At 39.4% G+C, this 15,562-nt stretch overlaps 1 protein-coding gene across 1 annotated transcript in view; it reads left to right on the top strand.

Annotated features, from left to right (window-relative positions):
* Nucleotides 1–1,626: 1,626 nt before the first annotated feature.
* The window catches only part of GUCA1C (guanylate cyclase activator 1C), a 38,184-nt gene continuing 24,248 nt past the window's right edge, over nt 1,627–15,562 (top strand). Inside the window, exon 1 of the mRNA XM_005420514.1 lies at nt 1,627–1,830. Coding sequence (XP_005420571.1) covers nt 1,627–1,830 — 204 coding nt within the window. The remainder of the gene's footprint in view (nt 1,831–15,562) is intronic.

Raw genomic sequence — 15,562 nt, 5'->3', positions numbered from 1 at the left:
TTGTGCTGAAAGTCTGTTCCAGCAGCAGCCCAGCTTGTTGCCCTTTTACACTGAAGGTTGGTACCTGTTTCTGAAAAATATCTTGCAATTCTGATCTTACATGAGTAGCACATCACAGCTCTTTATTTGCTTAAAATACTGGAAGACCACATGAACCTGCATGCCGTGGCCCTAAACCTTAATATCAGAGGCAGCTTGCCCAGCTGGTTCTGCCACCAGTGCACACCCCATGGATGCATCACCACAACGCTCATCACTCCTAGCACCTGAAAACCAGGACTCATGATATGTCCAACAGTAGCATTCAGTTCCTTCGCTGTCTTGAGACCAAATTTGTCTCTCCTGACTGGTGACACTGCTTTTGCAACTGAGCAAGCAGGAGCCTTGGCCCAGGGGAAGATTGATCTCATGCAGCTGCACAGTACTTGAGGGCAATGGGACTGTGTCCCTCTCTCCAGAGCAAAGCTGCTCAAGTGGTGCTCAGCTTCCTCGGGTGAGACATCACTGCAGGGCCACTGGTGAGACCAGCACCTTGGCAGTAGCCATAGGTGTAACAGCTGTATTTTTACGTTCCACCAGTTTAGTTTCAAACTACTGTATGCCATAGTATCTGCTGTAGGATTTAAATGCTGTAAACCTGTACATTGCTAGGTACTGCAATGCACCACGACAAGTTTCCACAAACAATTTTGAAGCAGTAGAAGCAGCAGTCCTGCACTCCCATATTGCTGGCCACCCTTTTCCACCTTCACTTTTTCTGTTCTCTTGTAAAACCCACTATTGTGACACCAGGCAATGCAAAAATGTAAGCAATGTTTTCTAAAGCTAACTATATTTATTGGTATTCAATCTTATTGCAAGCTTTTCCATGGATCTGTTCTAACACTTGTCCCCAAGTGCAACCACAAACTCTTCTGCTGGCCTAAGAGGAGTGAAAGGATGGGATTGAAAGAGCAGTGGCAGTGGGGAAGCAATTTTCAAGACAACATTGGTTTACAGGAGACTCAGTTGCTTGTAGAACTGCTGTCTAAAGACAAGAAGATTTTTGTGCTTAGTGTACAGCTACTTTCAGTTTTTTCAGGTTATCCAAGTCAAATTGTGTTGCAGTTTTGACCTGTAAGGTAAGATTTGGATCACCATATATACAAAAATAATAAAAATGAAAAGTCAGCTGCACAAAATGTATACAAGCTCCAAGGCAGCTGCACAAAATGTATACAAGTATTAAAATGGTTCTAAGTTTTTGTTAAAACTTTATAAATTGTAAAAATGAAGGTTTAGAAACTACCCTCAAAGTTCCTGCATGTTGCTTTTTCAATATTCATCCAGTTTAAACACCCTTAGCACCACAAATGCCTGTACAAGATGAGAACTGGTATAATCAGTTCATCTGAGGCTCTGCAGACTGACTGTGCACAAAGACTCTAATTAGCTGCTAAAACCACAGGGTACTAAAACTGGGTGCTAGTAATCTTTCTAGGGTGCTATATTTACTTAGTCTATCTTGGTAGTGATCTGTAAGAGGTTTAAAGTAGCTCTCAAAGGCAGAGTTGGTGTTTGAATGATCATTGTTGGGAAGGAAGAATCAACATTTGGATGAATTAATACTGAAAAAGATTACCTGGTATGTTTGATGCAATGGGTGCTGCTGGATCAGCAGATGACATTAATGCTATGGAAATTCATCACTGGTACACAAAGTTTATGAAGGAATGCCCATCTGGACAGCTTTGCCTGCATGAATTTAAACATGTCCTGGATCTACATGGACTTACTCCTGAAGCTAACAACTATGTTGAACAAGTATTTCATACATTTGACATGAATAAGGTAAGAACTCATTCTTGACTTCTGGGCTTTCCTATGGCTCTATCATTTGATGCACTCAGAGACATGTCTCAGGGAACTGCAAGCTCCCTGCTCAGAGGTAATGGAAGTGATTCAATAGAAAACTCCAAGCAGATAACCAAGAATGGCTGGCAAACAATGTTGAATGCTTTGTTCCCAGTACATTTAGCCAATTTGAAAGTTTCATACAGTCATTCTAATACATGATGATGGTTTCTCATCTTTGAAAACCAGATCTTTATAGTTATTTTCAGTGTGCATTAATAATTGAATTTTTTATTTATATAGCTGCTTGAAAAATCTTTCTAAGGCAGTGAGTGTTCAGCTGGATCCATAGGTATTAATGTTTTCAGTTTATGCAACATAGGCACAACAAGATTCCTTCTGTCACGTGATTCATTCTGAGTACCTTCTGTGGCCTAATTCAGTATCAGTCAATCCCCCTTTTCCAAAGGTACATCTGTTTGGTTTTGATCTATCATCCCAGTTTTAATGCTTAACATCCTAGGTCCTGCTAAAGATCTGTCCAGCAGCTGTTAGATGCATTGCTGCCTTATGTTATTCCAACGCAGCCTTCGTACAGGTTCCTCCTGGCCACGAGACTCACCTAGAGTTATTTTCCCCTTAAACCACAGTAACACTTTCTACCAAATGTGACAAAAGGAGTGAAGAGTCATCTGTAATCCCTGAAAGAGTCACAGAAATTATGTTTAGCCTGAATTGTCAATAATACAAACTAAGCTTTTAGGTAATAGAACATATGGCCTCATCTTGGTATAAAAAATATTTAAAAAAAAATAAAGCATTAATGTTCTCTAGCCACATTTTTTATCTCAATGAGTTCAGAGATACGGAATTATGTAATTAATTATACTTGTTTCAGAAAATGCTGAGAGTATAAGGTACCTTGTGTGTTTTTACATGCAACAGTGCCTCTATTACATGGTTTTCTTGTGTTTCCATACACATCTCCACTCCCAATTCAGCTTGCTTTTTTGGAATTATGTAATTCTTTCTTCCATAATCCTCAAGGACTCTTCCTATAAAACGAAGAGTCTTCCCACTGCCAATTACCAGATGGTTAAACATACTGAAATTTGATTAAGCAGTATCACCTACCTCAATAAATGTGCTAATTACAGATGATGAGCAAACTTCCAGTTTGCCTGACTGGCAGAAATTGTTAATTTGCTGTGCTCTTTTGAATTAAAAATTTGATGCATTAAGTTCTCCAGAAAAGCTTTATGAATGCCAACGTTCCTGGACAGCGCACATGGACAGTGTCTGAGCTCACCTAAGAGCTTTTCCAGTTTAAGTTGTGTGAGCATTTCCAGTTTAAGTTGTTTAAGCATTAATGTTTAAGCATTTTTGCACTGCAAAAAGCCCTTGACACCAGTGATCTTGAAAAGTGTGGAGAGCTTTGGGTGTTGGGGATTTTGGCTTTTTATTTTATGGCGGAACATCTTTTTGGTGTTGTTGGTATTTTAGAAGTTCCTACATGCCTTTCTCCCACTACAACTAGATTATTACCCATGGAGCAGTTTGCTCAAGTCATCTGAGGAATATTAAGATCTATGCCTTAAACTTCTCAGATTATATACACATCAGTTAGACTCTTGCTACCAATCAATCTCTCATCCCTTTCTCTGGTATCCCCAGAACTTTTTAATCAATTGGTATATTTCCACCAAATTTCAAAGAGTAGGCATTTCAGTTAATCACTTCCTAATGCTTTCATAAAATTTGGCAGCTGGGTAGCAGGGACACACCCAGAATGAATGCCTCATTCATGCAGAATTAAGCTTTTATTCATTGTTTAAGGCAATAGTTGGCTCACAAAATGATCAGGCATTTGTTTTCTTTTGCCTAGAGAAAATACAGGATGGAGCTGGGGTACCAGCGTTTGGTGTTTTAGGAGACAAAAGACATAGTTTGTATGGGTTGAGCCTTTTGTTTTGCTATTCCCAGAAGGGCTTTTAAAATTAATATACCATGTTAGACAGAAAAAGATACTTCAGTTTTTTATCAGTTTGGAACTCTTCCCCACATTTTAATGAAATTTAACAATGATTTGGCCTTTAGGGCTTCATAAAACCCACTGTAAAACTGCTCTTGCTAGGCTTAAAATCTCATTATTTAATAATGTGCTCCCACTAAATATCTGATGTTCATTACCTGTTTTCCAAGATGCTGTAACAATCCTCTACTAGCTACTACTAATCTGAGGAATAGATTTTATTGTGTGCTTTCTTAATTGAGCTGCTGCTCAGCTGCAGCAATAGGACCAGGCAAAGTTATTTAGAAGGCAGAACAGGAATGGCACATTTAGAATTGTCAGTTAAATAAGATTGTATAGTCTATATCCATTTGGAGATGGAAATAAGATGAAGAATGGGGCTTCCATTCCCAGAAAAATGACTGGCAAGTTTTAATCCCTGCCCAATCTATTTGTATAATTTAGTAGCTGGAAAGGCTTAAACACTTAGGAAAATGAATCAAGTGAACCAGAATATTTTATTAGAATGTTTTATGTTCTTCCTTTAAATACTAATTTAAAAGTCTATTTTTTATTAAATGGCAACAGTATACCTACATTATTCAGATACAACACATAGCATCTAGATAAGCTGTAGCTCAGTTTTATTCTTCTCTTGCCTTGAATAAAGTCTTGTGAAAGCCTCATTGAAAACCCTGTGGCAAACGAGAACCAGGATCTCTCAAACAATGTGCCAGGATTTCATAAGTTTCCTCTTTGGCTGCATCTGTTTAGTTAGACATGATGTGTATATTTATCTGCTGTAATTTATGTTTTCTGTGAAGTCATTCTGTGGGGCTTCAGGCTGGCTTAGGGGACTGCTTTACATAACAAGCAGAATGAGCTCTGCTCATACCAGCTTGCCGAGAGAAATGCATTTGTGAGTTCTATAGCTTGGCATGGCTTTCTCAGTAACAGTATCCTCATAGTATTTTCGGTCATTCCGACTGCATCAACATTTCTAACGAGAGCATGGCTCAGGCAGTGTACAATGGAAAAGAATTTTTCTTCTGGATTCTGGTCTTACAGAAGTCCAGCTCAAGACTCCTTTCCATGCTTAGCAGAGACAAAGAATCTTCAAGATGACTCAGCTCTTTCCAAGTTAGATGAACCAAGTCTCTCTGCCCTGCCTCATACATCAAGGGAAAAACAACTTACCTGAGTCAGTGGAAACTAACTCTTGCTTAACAGATTTTTTTTAATCAATTTATGAAAAAATCCTACACGTAAGTCAAGGATCTGAAGTGGCATAACACGTACAGATGTAAAAAGCCATAATGCCATTTTACTTTGACATTGAAAATTGCACCATTATTTTTCTTTTGTTTTCTTCGCCCTGTCCCCTCCAAACACACCCTGCCCTGAATTCTGCATATTAATTTTCTCTCATCGAGGATCAAATTTTCTCTGCTGCCATGGTGGTAAAAATCACTGTCAGATCTATGACATTAGTGGATGAGGAAAAGAATTTGAGATGAAATTTCTTGCAGCAAGCATGCATTTAGATTTTATGAAGTGAGATTCCAAGCAAACAACAAACTTATGTGAAGGCAAGCTTCTCCCTGAACCTGAAATTGCTGAAGATGACTCTGTCAGCTTCCAGTTTCTATGATAACAAAAGTGCTATGCTTTAAATATTCAAATTTGTATCACTTTATTATCTGAAAACCCATCACTAAGCCTGTGAACAGAACATGTGTGTTAAGTGGATTATGCAAATGAAGCAATATGATTACTTTTTAGTGTCTCCCCATGCTCTTGCTGTTTCAGAATTATATACATAAAGACGTGTTGCTAGTTGTTTTTAACCTTAGGATTATATTAGGAAAAGTACTTATACCACACTTGGTTTAGATGGGATGTTAAATCAATGTACTTTTAATTGGAGAGCCATGAAGAATCTGTTTTCTGTAATAAGTTCTCTTCCCAAATTTCACTAGCTTGGATTTATACCCTTTCTTCAGGTGCTGTCATGTGAACTTCGCCTATGTTTGTATTTAAATAACCTGATGTTTTCTGTGAGACATTTCTGTGAGATCTGAACATTTTTTCCCAATGCTAATGATGGTGTATTGTCTATTTCAAGTCTAGCAAGAGCACCAAGGCTGCAAACCTGACACAAGCCCTTATACAACATAAGCATAAATGTTTTGTCTTCAAGAGAGTCCCTGCAGAAGTCCTGAGAACATGTCAAGGTCACTCCAGACAAAGAGAAGGACCCACCAATTGACAAGCTCTTAAAAAATCTCCTAAACGAGTTTGTTTCCTTGTAGGTGGGGATGGATGAGAGCCTTAAAACCCTCAGGTTTTCCCTCCCCTTCCACTACTGGTAGGTTGTGTGAATATTTTTGTCTTCCCGCTCCTTTTTCAAAATTCTTTTTCCCACCATTTCTAAAGGAAATTCTGTTCAGAGCTGCATTTTCAGACAGTTACAATGAATATTTTCTGGTTTTCTTCTTTATTTTATCATTGCATTTTTATTCATATTTAGAAAGCTTGTAAAAGACTTATGCAGCTGTTTTACTTCCCTATTCACCTCTTATAAAAAACAACTTTTAAAGCTAGGTGGTGGAAGGAAGGCAGTCTCCGATTTTTACATAGATCAGAAAGATTTTTTTACTTCAAGAAGATAAATGGAAAGAATTTATAAGTGCAGTAAAAAAAAGCCAGGAATAAACAGGAGTAAGTAGACAATAGCTTTTGAGGGGAGGGAAGAAACAAGTGAAATGTAAAAAAAGTAAAATTTACAAAATCAAGGCACAAGTATAAAGAGATTGGGAACAAATGTTCAAGGAGTGGAAGGAGGAAATAGTGCCTCACCCCTTCTTTGTACATTAATTGAAACCCTTGTGGAACTGAAATGCCAGCTACGGAGAAAAAGTGTTGAGAAGATTGTTAAAATCTTAACCAGAGATTCATTCTCCATCAGAAAGAGAGCGGATAGTTGGACAGAAACAACACACAGGAATAAATATGGTTGTTTGCTCACTGCAGTGAGAGGGAGAGAGGGCTGGCAGTGGCAGCCTCAAGGTCCAACCCCTGGAGGTGTCTCTTCACAAAGCCTCTCCAGTGTCCCAGAAAAGCACTGGAACAGGGATTACTGAACCCAGAAATACCAGGGCACTCTTTAGCAAGAACACGAGCCCTTGTCTTGCGAGCCCAGGCCACTAGGAGATGCCAGTGGCTCAGCATCTGCTCACTTCGGGAAAAACTTCAGGCAGCAGGAAGGAAACGTCTCCAATCAAAACAACGGCCCCTAATTAGGGAAGACAGCCTCGTCTTTGAATTAAATATTTGCTGATGACTCTATTGGCTTGGCTTTCCTTTTTCGAAAGTGCTTAGCTCAGGGGATTCTATTGCTATAAACAAAAAAATTTAAAAATAAAATTCAAATTTCTTGCAAATAGCCGTGCTGTGTAGGCAGGTAAAAACAGGAAACCAGGATTTAGAGTTAAGGATCTATATGTAGCATTATTAACTGGAAAAATCCAATTTGTCTAAGTTGAAAGCCTTCACAAAAATAGCTTGTGGCATGAAAACATTGTTGGGAGTGAGAGCGTATTTGGGTCTATTACCATTAACATGAAGATTTCTGGAGATCTCCCATCAGCATGGAAAAGTTCCATGATTTTTTTCTTCTTAGTTGTCCCAGTTGGAGCCAGGAAATTTCATTGGCCTCTCAGATTTTCCCTGGATGAGAGGACTCTTTCACTTAATTTCTAATAAGACTACTAAAAAGTAGCAGGTTAGCAATAGCAGGGATTGTTAGTCCCACTTGCAGTTCCCTGATGCCCACCCAACAAGGTGCAGTCCAAGCTCTTGCCGACCCTGAGTTTAGGAAAATCAATGAATTCAAAATAGCTACTAAAAGAAAGTATTCCTGACTTATTCTCCTGACAAAGGAGGATGCACCTCTTTGGCAGCTAGAAACTTTAATGAAAATGACAGCTTCAGCAGTGGGTCTTCATTGTAACTTATGAACTAAAAAATGGGAAATGTAAAATTGGTATCTCAGAGCACTTCCCATAATCATTGAAACTAAAGGAACAGCACTACAAATGGTTCTGTGGAAAGGGTAAGACTTGTTATTTCATTATGCTTGGTTGGCTGGTTAATTATAGGTACAGGCACACTGTCGCATGTGTGGCTAACAACACCCACAAAATTACATCTGTAACTGGTTTAATGACCAAAAAATCCCTCTCAGACCTGGCTCTGCATAACTAAGATAAGCACAGTTGACTTTCTCATCACCAAGATATGTTTCACTGAGCTATACTCCTAATCTCCATGTCAGGAATAATGAAGCAGTACTACAAAAAGAAATCAGACCTAATAGGCTCTTACAGATGTGTTGCTTTAACGGTCACTGCCTTCTTTATCACTTTTAAAGCTATACAAAAACTCAAGGAGTTAATTGTTTGTGCAACTATGGTAGGAAGCATACAAGTAATGTGGCTGTGAGCTAGCAAAGTTGGGCAGTGCATGACCAGTGTTTTCAATCAGAGAATAATTCAGCAATTGTGTGTCCCACAATGGTGCCAGGGTTTAAACACCACAGAAAGCAGCAATGACCTCTCTTTTCCCCATCCCCACTCTTGAGTTAGTAAGAATCTGTAAGTCCTCTTACCTCAGGCTAGGAGGTTGTGTCCTACTAGAAATTTGTCTCAGTGGGGCAAAATCTTTCTGGTTTATAAAGGAAAGAAGTACAGTTCTTAACAGCAAGCTACATTCTCATGAAGATAAAAGAAAAAAGGTCAGCTTGGTCATCCTCCTTGTATCATGCATAGAAGAAATGCAGAAATTTAGAAGCTAAACACTCATTCAAATTGTTGGAAAACTGTAGAGTAGTCCATAGGGAGAAGATGGTGATGGTTGGGTCCTAATAGTTTGGGTCTTAAAAATCAAAAAAAAACAAACAACAAAAAAAGAAAAAACCCTTAACAGTGAAAGCCTTCGGAGGTAAATTTTCTGACTAGGATAGGTCATTTCAGCTCTTCTGGGAGGATAGCCTTCTCTTTCCAAAATTTTATGTCTTGTCCACTTGGGCTGTCTAGGTAGTCTCTCTGAAAACACCTCAATCAGATCTGCTTGAGCTGGGAGGTAGGTTGCATCTACCTTGAGACATAAATGGACTTTGAAGTTGGCTACAGATGATGAGTGGCCACATGCCTATGGGGAGTTGGAAGGTACTAGAGGGACATGGCAGGATAGGGGGAAGAAAACCATGCTCTGAAGTCAGGGACATGGGAATGCCTGCAATGGTGCTTCCTCTGGTCCTGCCCACACAGAGCCCCTCTGCTACTGAAATGAGCATTGGCAGATCTCCATATGCACCCAGCACTGGTAGGATCCAGAACTTGACAGCAATGGAGTGCTGGAAAGAGAGGGATGGAGAAAGAAAGAAGTGGAGCAAAGTATAGAAGCACAAGCTGAATCACACAAGGAAGAGATGTGGCTTTTTTTCAGAGAAAACACCACATAGAAATTTTCAAGGAAGGAAACAGAAAGTGGGGCCAATTGAGCTGGAGCAGATGCAAAAAGTTAATTGGCAAAGATGACATGAATTTAGACAAAAATCTGTATATAAGCTTTTTATTCAAATACATATAAAACTTGGCATTTGCCACTTCACACAATAGCAGTTCTCTTTGTTGTATTACACTTCGGAGAGGTAGCGTTCAGCTGCATCCATCAGAGCGGAAAGATGTGTGTCCTCCTGGCTCCACAACACAGGGATGTAGTGCGGGCTGCCTACTGCCAAGGTACCACTGTTTTCACAATACCCAAGAGAAAGAGAAAGTCATCTTTGTCATTTTAGTTTTCTGCTTTTTTATATTTCAAGTTAGTTCTTGATCACCCTGCTGGGAAGTTTTGTTTTGTTGTTGTTAGGAAAATTAATCCACAAACATCAGAGGTTTATGTCCAAAAAGGAGACAGAGGAGTCCTTTTACTTTATTCAAATAAAGGGAGAGGCCATGGGGCATTCCCCTGGGGTCTCTCAAATTTTTGGAGGATGCAGCCTCCTTTTTATCCTAATTTCCCAGCCAGGTTTCCCTTTTCTCTTTCCCATTGGCTGAGGTACTTGAGAGGTACAGACTTTCTGAAACACCTGATACCAAAGATTTCTCTCTAATGTATAACCCTTTTAATTTTTAGTTCCTATGGAATTTAGGGTTTTTCCCCATTGTTTCTTTCATCTTTCAATGTCCAATTTAATTTATCAGCAACCCTAAAGTTTATTTGTAAAAGCAAGTATCTTTTTCCATTCATCAATCAGTGGAATCCTTCCTATTGTTTCTTTTATCTCCCAGTGCTAGTTTTACCCACCAACAGACCTACAGCTTATTTGTAAAGACAAATCTGCCATTTCTCTCATTGTGATGTGGGTTTTTATTTTTAAAGGCTCAACCTCTATTTTCAACCTCTGTCAAAAAACTACCTTTTTCCACTTGTAAAGAAATCTAAATTACATGATCCCTTCTAAAACTAAGAACTTGTAAACAATTTTCAGAGCAGAACTAAGGAATCTGATCTTTTTTTCTCATGGTTCCCTACAGAGACAGTTTTGCTTTACCTGCATTGTGCATTTTCTGTGTGCCCATGTTGTTGCATTGATTGTCCTTGAACCAAAAATCTTTATTATGGAACTAGCATTTTCAGTGTAAGTGTGTAGTCCCACTTTTGTCTGTTTATATGGTTTTTTTGATTCCCAGGATATGGTACAGGTTCCAGAAAGGTTCTTGGCATCTCAATAGATTCTGGAATTTTATCTTCACCTTTTAGAATCAGCTTTGTTTGGTACAGATAGCTCATCAGGAATTGTTTCACGGTGTTTATACACAAAGTAGTCTCTACACCCATTGTTTCAGCATTCTTTGAAATGTCTTTGCTATATTAATTTATTCTGTTTGGCTCCACATTGTTGTCAATCTTCTATTTTTATTTATAAATAGAAATGCTCCAATGCCCTTGGCTTCTGGAACAGGTGATTTCTATAGAATTTCTACTGTCTCAACACATGCTTTGTCTGTGGTTCATTAAGTGCCGTCAAACTATGCAGAGGGTTATAAATTTTTGTCTTTTTGTGCCCCATAAAACTCACCTTTCTTTTTATGTCTGATGTTATATCAACCAAATTATACCATTCTAGTCCTCTGCTAGGGGTAAGGGATGCTGTGAGACTGAACTGTAAATCAGATTATTTTTTACCCAGGCATTTTTGCTGTCTTTACAGGTGTTTTAGTTATTCCTATTAAGCTAAAGGGATTCTGAAAAAAGGTATTACTTTAAAAACATTCCAACCTTGACTTAGCATTCTCTTATGAGTCTTTTGCCAGAATATACAAAATCTGACACAAAGCTGGACTTCTAAGGCCTTTCTTTAAGGCAGTGCAGCAGTCTCTCATGTGCCTCAATCACTGTGGGCACACTTCCCCAAGACTTGCTATTTGGAAGCAACAAACAGAAGTAATGTATGATTTTTTCAGGGAGAGAAAAGAGGAGGGAGGGTAGAGGGATCAGTATGAGTGAGCAGCTCCCAAGTTCCCTGTGCCTAGAATGAAATCCAGTGACCGGCGTCTGTACAACATCATGTGAAGATATGGAAAGGAACTGTTATTGCTCAGGAGAAAGAGAGAAAAGAGGAAGGATGACTAGCACTGGGTGACTTATTGATGGATAGTTCTTATTTTCAGCCTGCTTTTCTTGTTCCTGACACTGTTGTCTTGGTTTCATCTGGGATAGAGTTCATTTTCTTCCTAGTATCTGGTACAATACTGTATTTTTGATTTAGTAGGAGTAATATTGATAACACACTGATGCTTTGGTTGTTGCTGTGTAGTGTTTATCCTAAGTCAAGGACTTTTCAGTGTCTCATGCTCTGCCATTGAGGAGGTACATAAGAAGCTGGGAGGGATCACAGCCAAGACAGCTGACCCAAACTGGCCAAAGGGATACTCCATACCATGGAATGTCATGCTAAATATATAAACTAAGGGGAGCTGGGAGGGGCCCATTGCTGCTCAGGGACAGACTGGGCATCTCTCAGAGGGTGGTGAGTAATTGTATTGTACACCGCTGGATTGTCTTGGGTTTTATTCCTCTCCTGCATTATTATTATTATTAGTTACTATATTATTTTATTTCAATTATTAAACTATTCCTATCTAAACTCACTAGTTCTACCAGTTTTTTTCCTATTCTTCTCTCCATCCCACCAGGGGCAGTGCGGGGTGAGAGTGAGAGCACAGCTTCCTACAGTACTCAGTTGCCACTTGAGGTTAAAACATGATACCTGTGTTTGCTGTTTGACACAATCACTGGTCATTTCTTTAAGAGCAGGGCAGGATGGCTGAAGAAGAAAGCTCAGAATTGTCATCAGACTGTCCATCCCCAAGAGGTTGGTCTGCTTTCCTTTCACCTCCCTTGTCCTTGCATTCCCTTCATTCACTCTCAGTGTTCTATACAGCACACACCAGCAGATGAAATGCCTACACAGGTTGTGTTCCCATTCTCTCTCACTCACTGGATCACACAGCAGGTCTAGGGCTGGGATGTGGTCTCTGCAGGAAAGGCAACACACTGACTATCTATCCACTTTGCTCTGTGTTCTTTGCCTATTGAACCAGTTTGGGCTAAAGTGATGGCACTGTCTGTATCTTTCTGTTTGGTGTTCAGAGGTTCATTGGCACCTGAGAATTGTCCAACATTTCTTACTCAAATGCCATATTTTGAAGTATATTATAATAAAGTTGTTGATGTCCTTGTGGAGAGAGCTGAAGCACAGACTATTAGGAGTATGGGAGTCCTTCTCAAAAACTGACCTGATCCTATAATATTGATTGTTCTCTGACTGAATTCAGACTGGAGGATGGTTGCCATTTTTCATGGGCATTCACCACCACACAGGACTGTGCTCGTAAACTCCCCTGATTATAAATGAAAAGGATGAGTGGCAGTGTCTTGTTTCTGTGTCACTAACATCCTATTTATTTACACCGGTATTTATAGCTCCTCATTTCTTTGTCCTATAGTAACGCCCCTGAGCTGCTCATCTCCTTGTATAAAAGCTAATCAGTACAGAAGTATTACTGATACCTAACCCCTTCCCTGATCCTATGGAGGAAGAAGGAATTCAGCTCCTGAAAGCTGTAAAATAAAAAGCAGAACTACAGCACTGACCAAGAGCAAACCTGTTTTTAATTTACTTACCAGACTAAGTTGATTCCTGTTAAGGAAGTTACTGTAAAACATTCCTCTTCCACTCAAATTCTGTTACAAGGCTGCTGACCAAAACCATGTGTTATATCTGGAAACCCATGCTGAGAGGGAAGAAATAGGATATGATTTGCACACAAATACAAGATCCCACCCAGCATATTTATGATAAAAGGTACATCAAGGAGGAATCCAAAGGGCTCGATTTTTAGAAAGGCTTAATCCACTTACAGCAAAGAAGACATAATTACAGGCATTGCTGTTTGCACTCTCAACTTTTCCATCCTTATTTGCAGCAAAAATTATAGATATTCCTTACAACTATTCCAGAATTAGACTCTTTTGTGTTGTTAATGGTTTGCACATAATTCAAAATCAATCACTTTTATAATATCCTCTATATTTTTTTAATAACAGGCATGTTTGTAGTCAGTGGGAGCATGGTGAACTATAATTTGACCATGGTGCTCTTTGTCACAATTTGAAATCCCATCTATTCTAGACTTAGGCATTAAAGGTAATCTCATGAGTAGAGATAGGCATTACATAAAAATAGAAACTTATGCTGTAAGATGTTTAACGTAGCCATTTAAAAGCCATATTAACCTGAGCTGTGGTCATGAGCAAGACTTTGAACCTGGGAGATAGAAATGTGAACAGACAAAAAGGGACGCTTACTGTGTAACAACATGGGCTCCCAAGAATCCGTACCAGATCCCCCTGCACAGATGCACCATTATTACAGCAAATTTATGAGAGAATGTCCATCTGGGCTGCTTAGTCTGCATGAATTCAAGAAGCTTTTGGATCTTCAAGGGCTGGATCCACAGGGAGACATATACATTAAACGAGTGTTTGATATCTTTGATCTGAACCAGGTAAACCTTCTTTTCTTTTTGTTTTTTTTTTTTTTTTTAATCTCATACTATTGCTTTGTTTGTGAGTGTAGTCCGCAGGCTCTTTTTTGTGCTATCCTCCCAAAACTGCTCTTGTGGACAGGTTTGCCATTAAGGTGCACTAGAAGAGAAAAAGTGAGACTTTGCTTTGAAGGTTTGGATTAGGACTTCGTTAGTACTTTCCGGGGACACTTAAAAATTTTCAGGAAACAATTCTTAAAAAGAGAGGTAATTTCCAGATCACTGGTTATTTTTGTATTCATTGCTTATCCTGTGCTTGTATATAAGCATATGAAAACATTGGTGTGCTCAAAGTTAATAAGTTCTTACAACAATATTAGACAAAGGGGAAATATGGTCTGCACATAACTGAAGATGAAGTGCAGTGTATATAAATAGATTTAAATGGATTTTCTCAGAGTACTATATTGAACGTGTGGCAGAGGTGAAAACAACTCAGATGAGGAGTTCACACTCAGTGTACATGTCACAAAACCAAATATTACTGAATGAAGAGGTTCAGAAGTTTCTTCGGGCTATACTTCTAATTTACCTTCTTTTCTGCTGCAATAACTGCTTATGATTGTAATCAGCTCTCTGTAATGTAGCTGGCTCCCAGCCAGACAAGATAAATTTTCCTTAGTAGTACAGACAAGGCTGAAGACACGGTCATCTGATACTTCTGTGTAGGACCCCTTTCTAGGTCTGTCTTGAGCACTGCCTCATGTTTGTAAGGTCCTGGAGCTGGCCATCTTGAGCCCTCCACTCATGGTGATGCTGAGTGGCCTGGGGCACATGCTCTGCAGTACTGTGAAACCTTCATATTTGTTGAGACCTTCAGATTCTAGATTAATATAAATGTGAGGAGAGTGGAATCAAAACATGTTAGAGAAAGAGCATTTGCTCACCCTTTGCTGTGGCAGTGGCCAAAGACACTTAAAATAGGAATAATCTGCTAATTGCTGCTACTCTATTTGGTGTTACAGAGTTGTGTCACTCTTGCGCAGGCTGTCATCCCTTGTACACAAAGCTGTTAAACTGCCAGACACTAAAACAACTGCTTTTATGAGAAGTAGAGGGAGGACAGATGTTTGGCGGGACGTAACACGCATTTGAAATGTAGACAGGAGGTATGTATGGTGTCAAAAACAGAGAGGCATGAAAACTGCACCAGGACTGACAGCTGGAGAACACACTGCCTTTTGAGCACGGCTTTCAGGATCGCTGTCCTGAAAGATCTCAGCTGCCTCATCTGTGTCACTGAACTCCCTCTTTTACTGCCAACTTTCTTGCTACATCTTTCTGAAGGTATAGCAAGATGAAGACTTTTGTCTTCATCCTTGTCTTCCTCAGATGTGCTAAGATCAATACAGGCTAAAGAATGGGGTAATGACCAGAGTAATGACCAGGAATTCAGTCTCGCAGGACAACTAGTTCATCACCCATCCTATTGCTGACCATCACACCCTTCAGGAGCACATCCTTGGGGGACTGTGGGATATGGCTGTATAGTCACCACAGGAGAAAGCATTGCCCCCTGCTGTCTTCTCCCTTGTCTGTATTT

Source organism: Geospiza fortis, unplaced genomic scaffold, assembly GCF_000277835.1.
Source record: "Geospiza fortis unplaced genomic scaffold, GeoFor_1.0 scaffold1, whole genome shotgun sequence".
Taxonomy (NCBI): domain Eukaryota; kingdom Metazoa; phylum Chordata; class Aves; order Passeriformes; family Thraupidae; genus Geospiza; species Geospiza fortis.
Note: the sequence above shows the minus strand (reverse complement) of the source record. Positions and strands in the feature narration are given on the sequence as shown.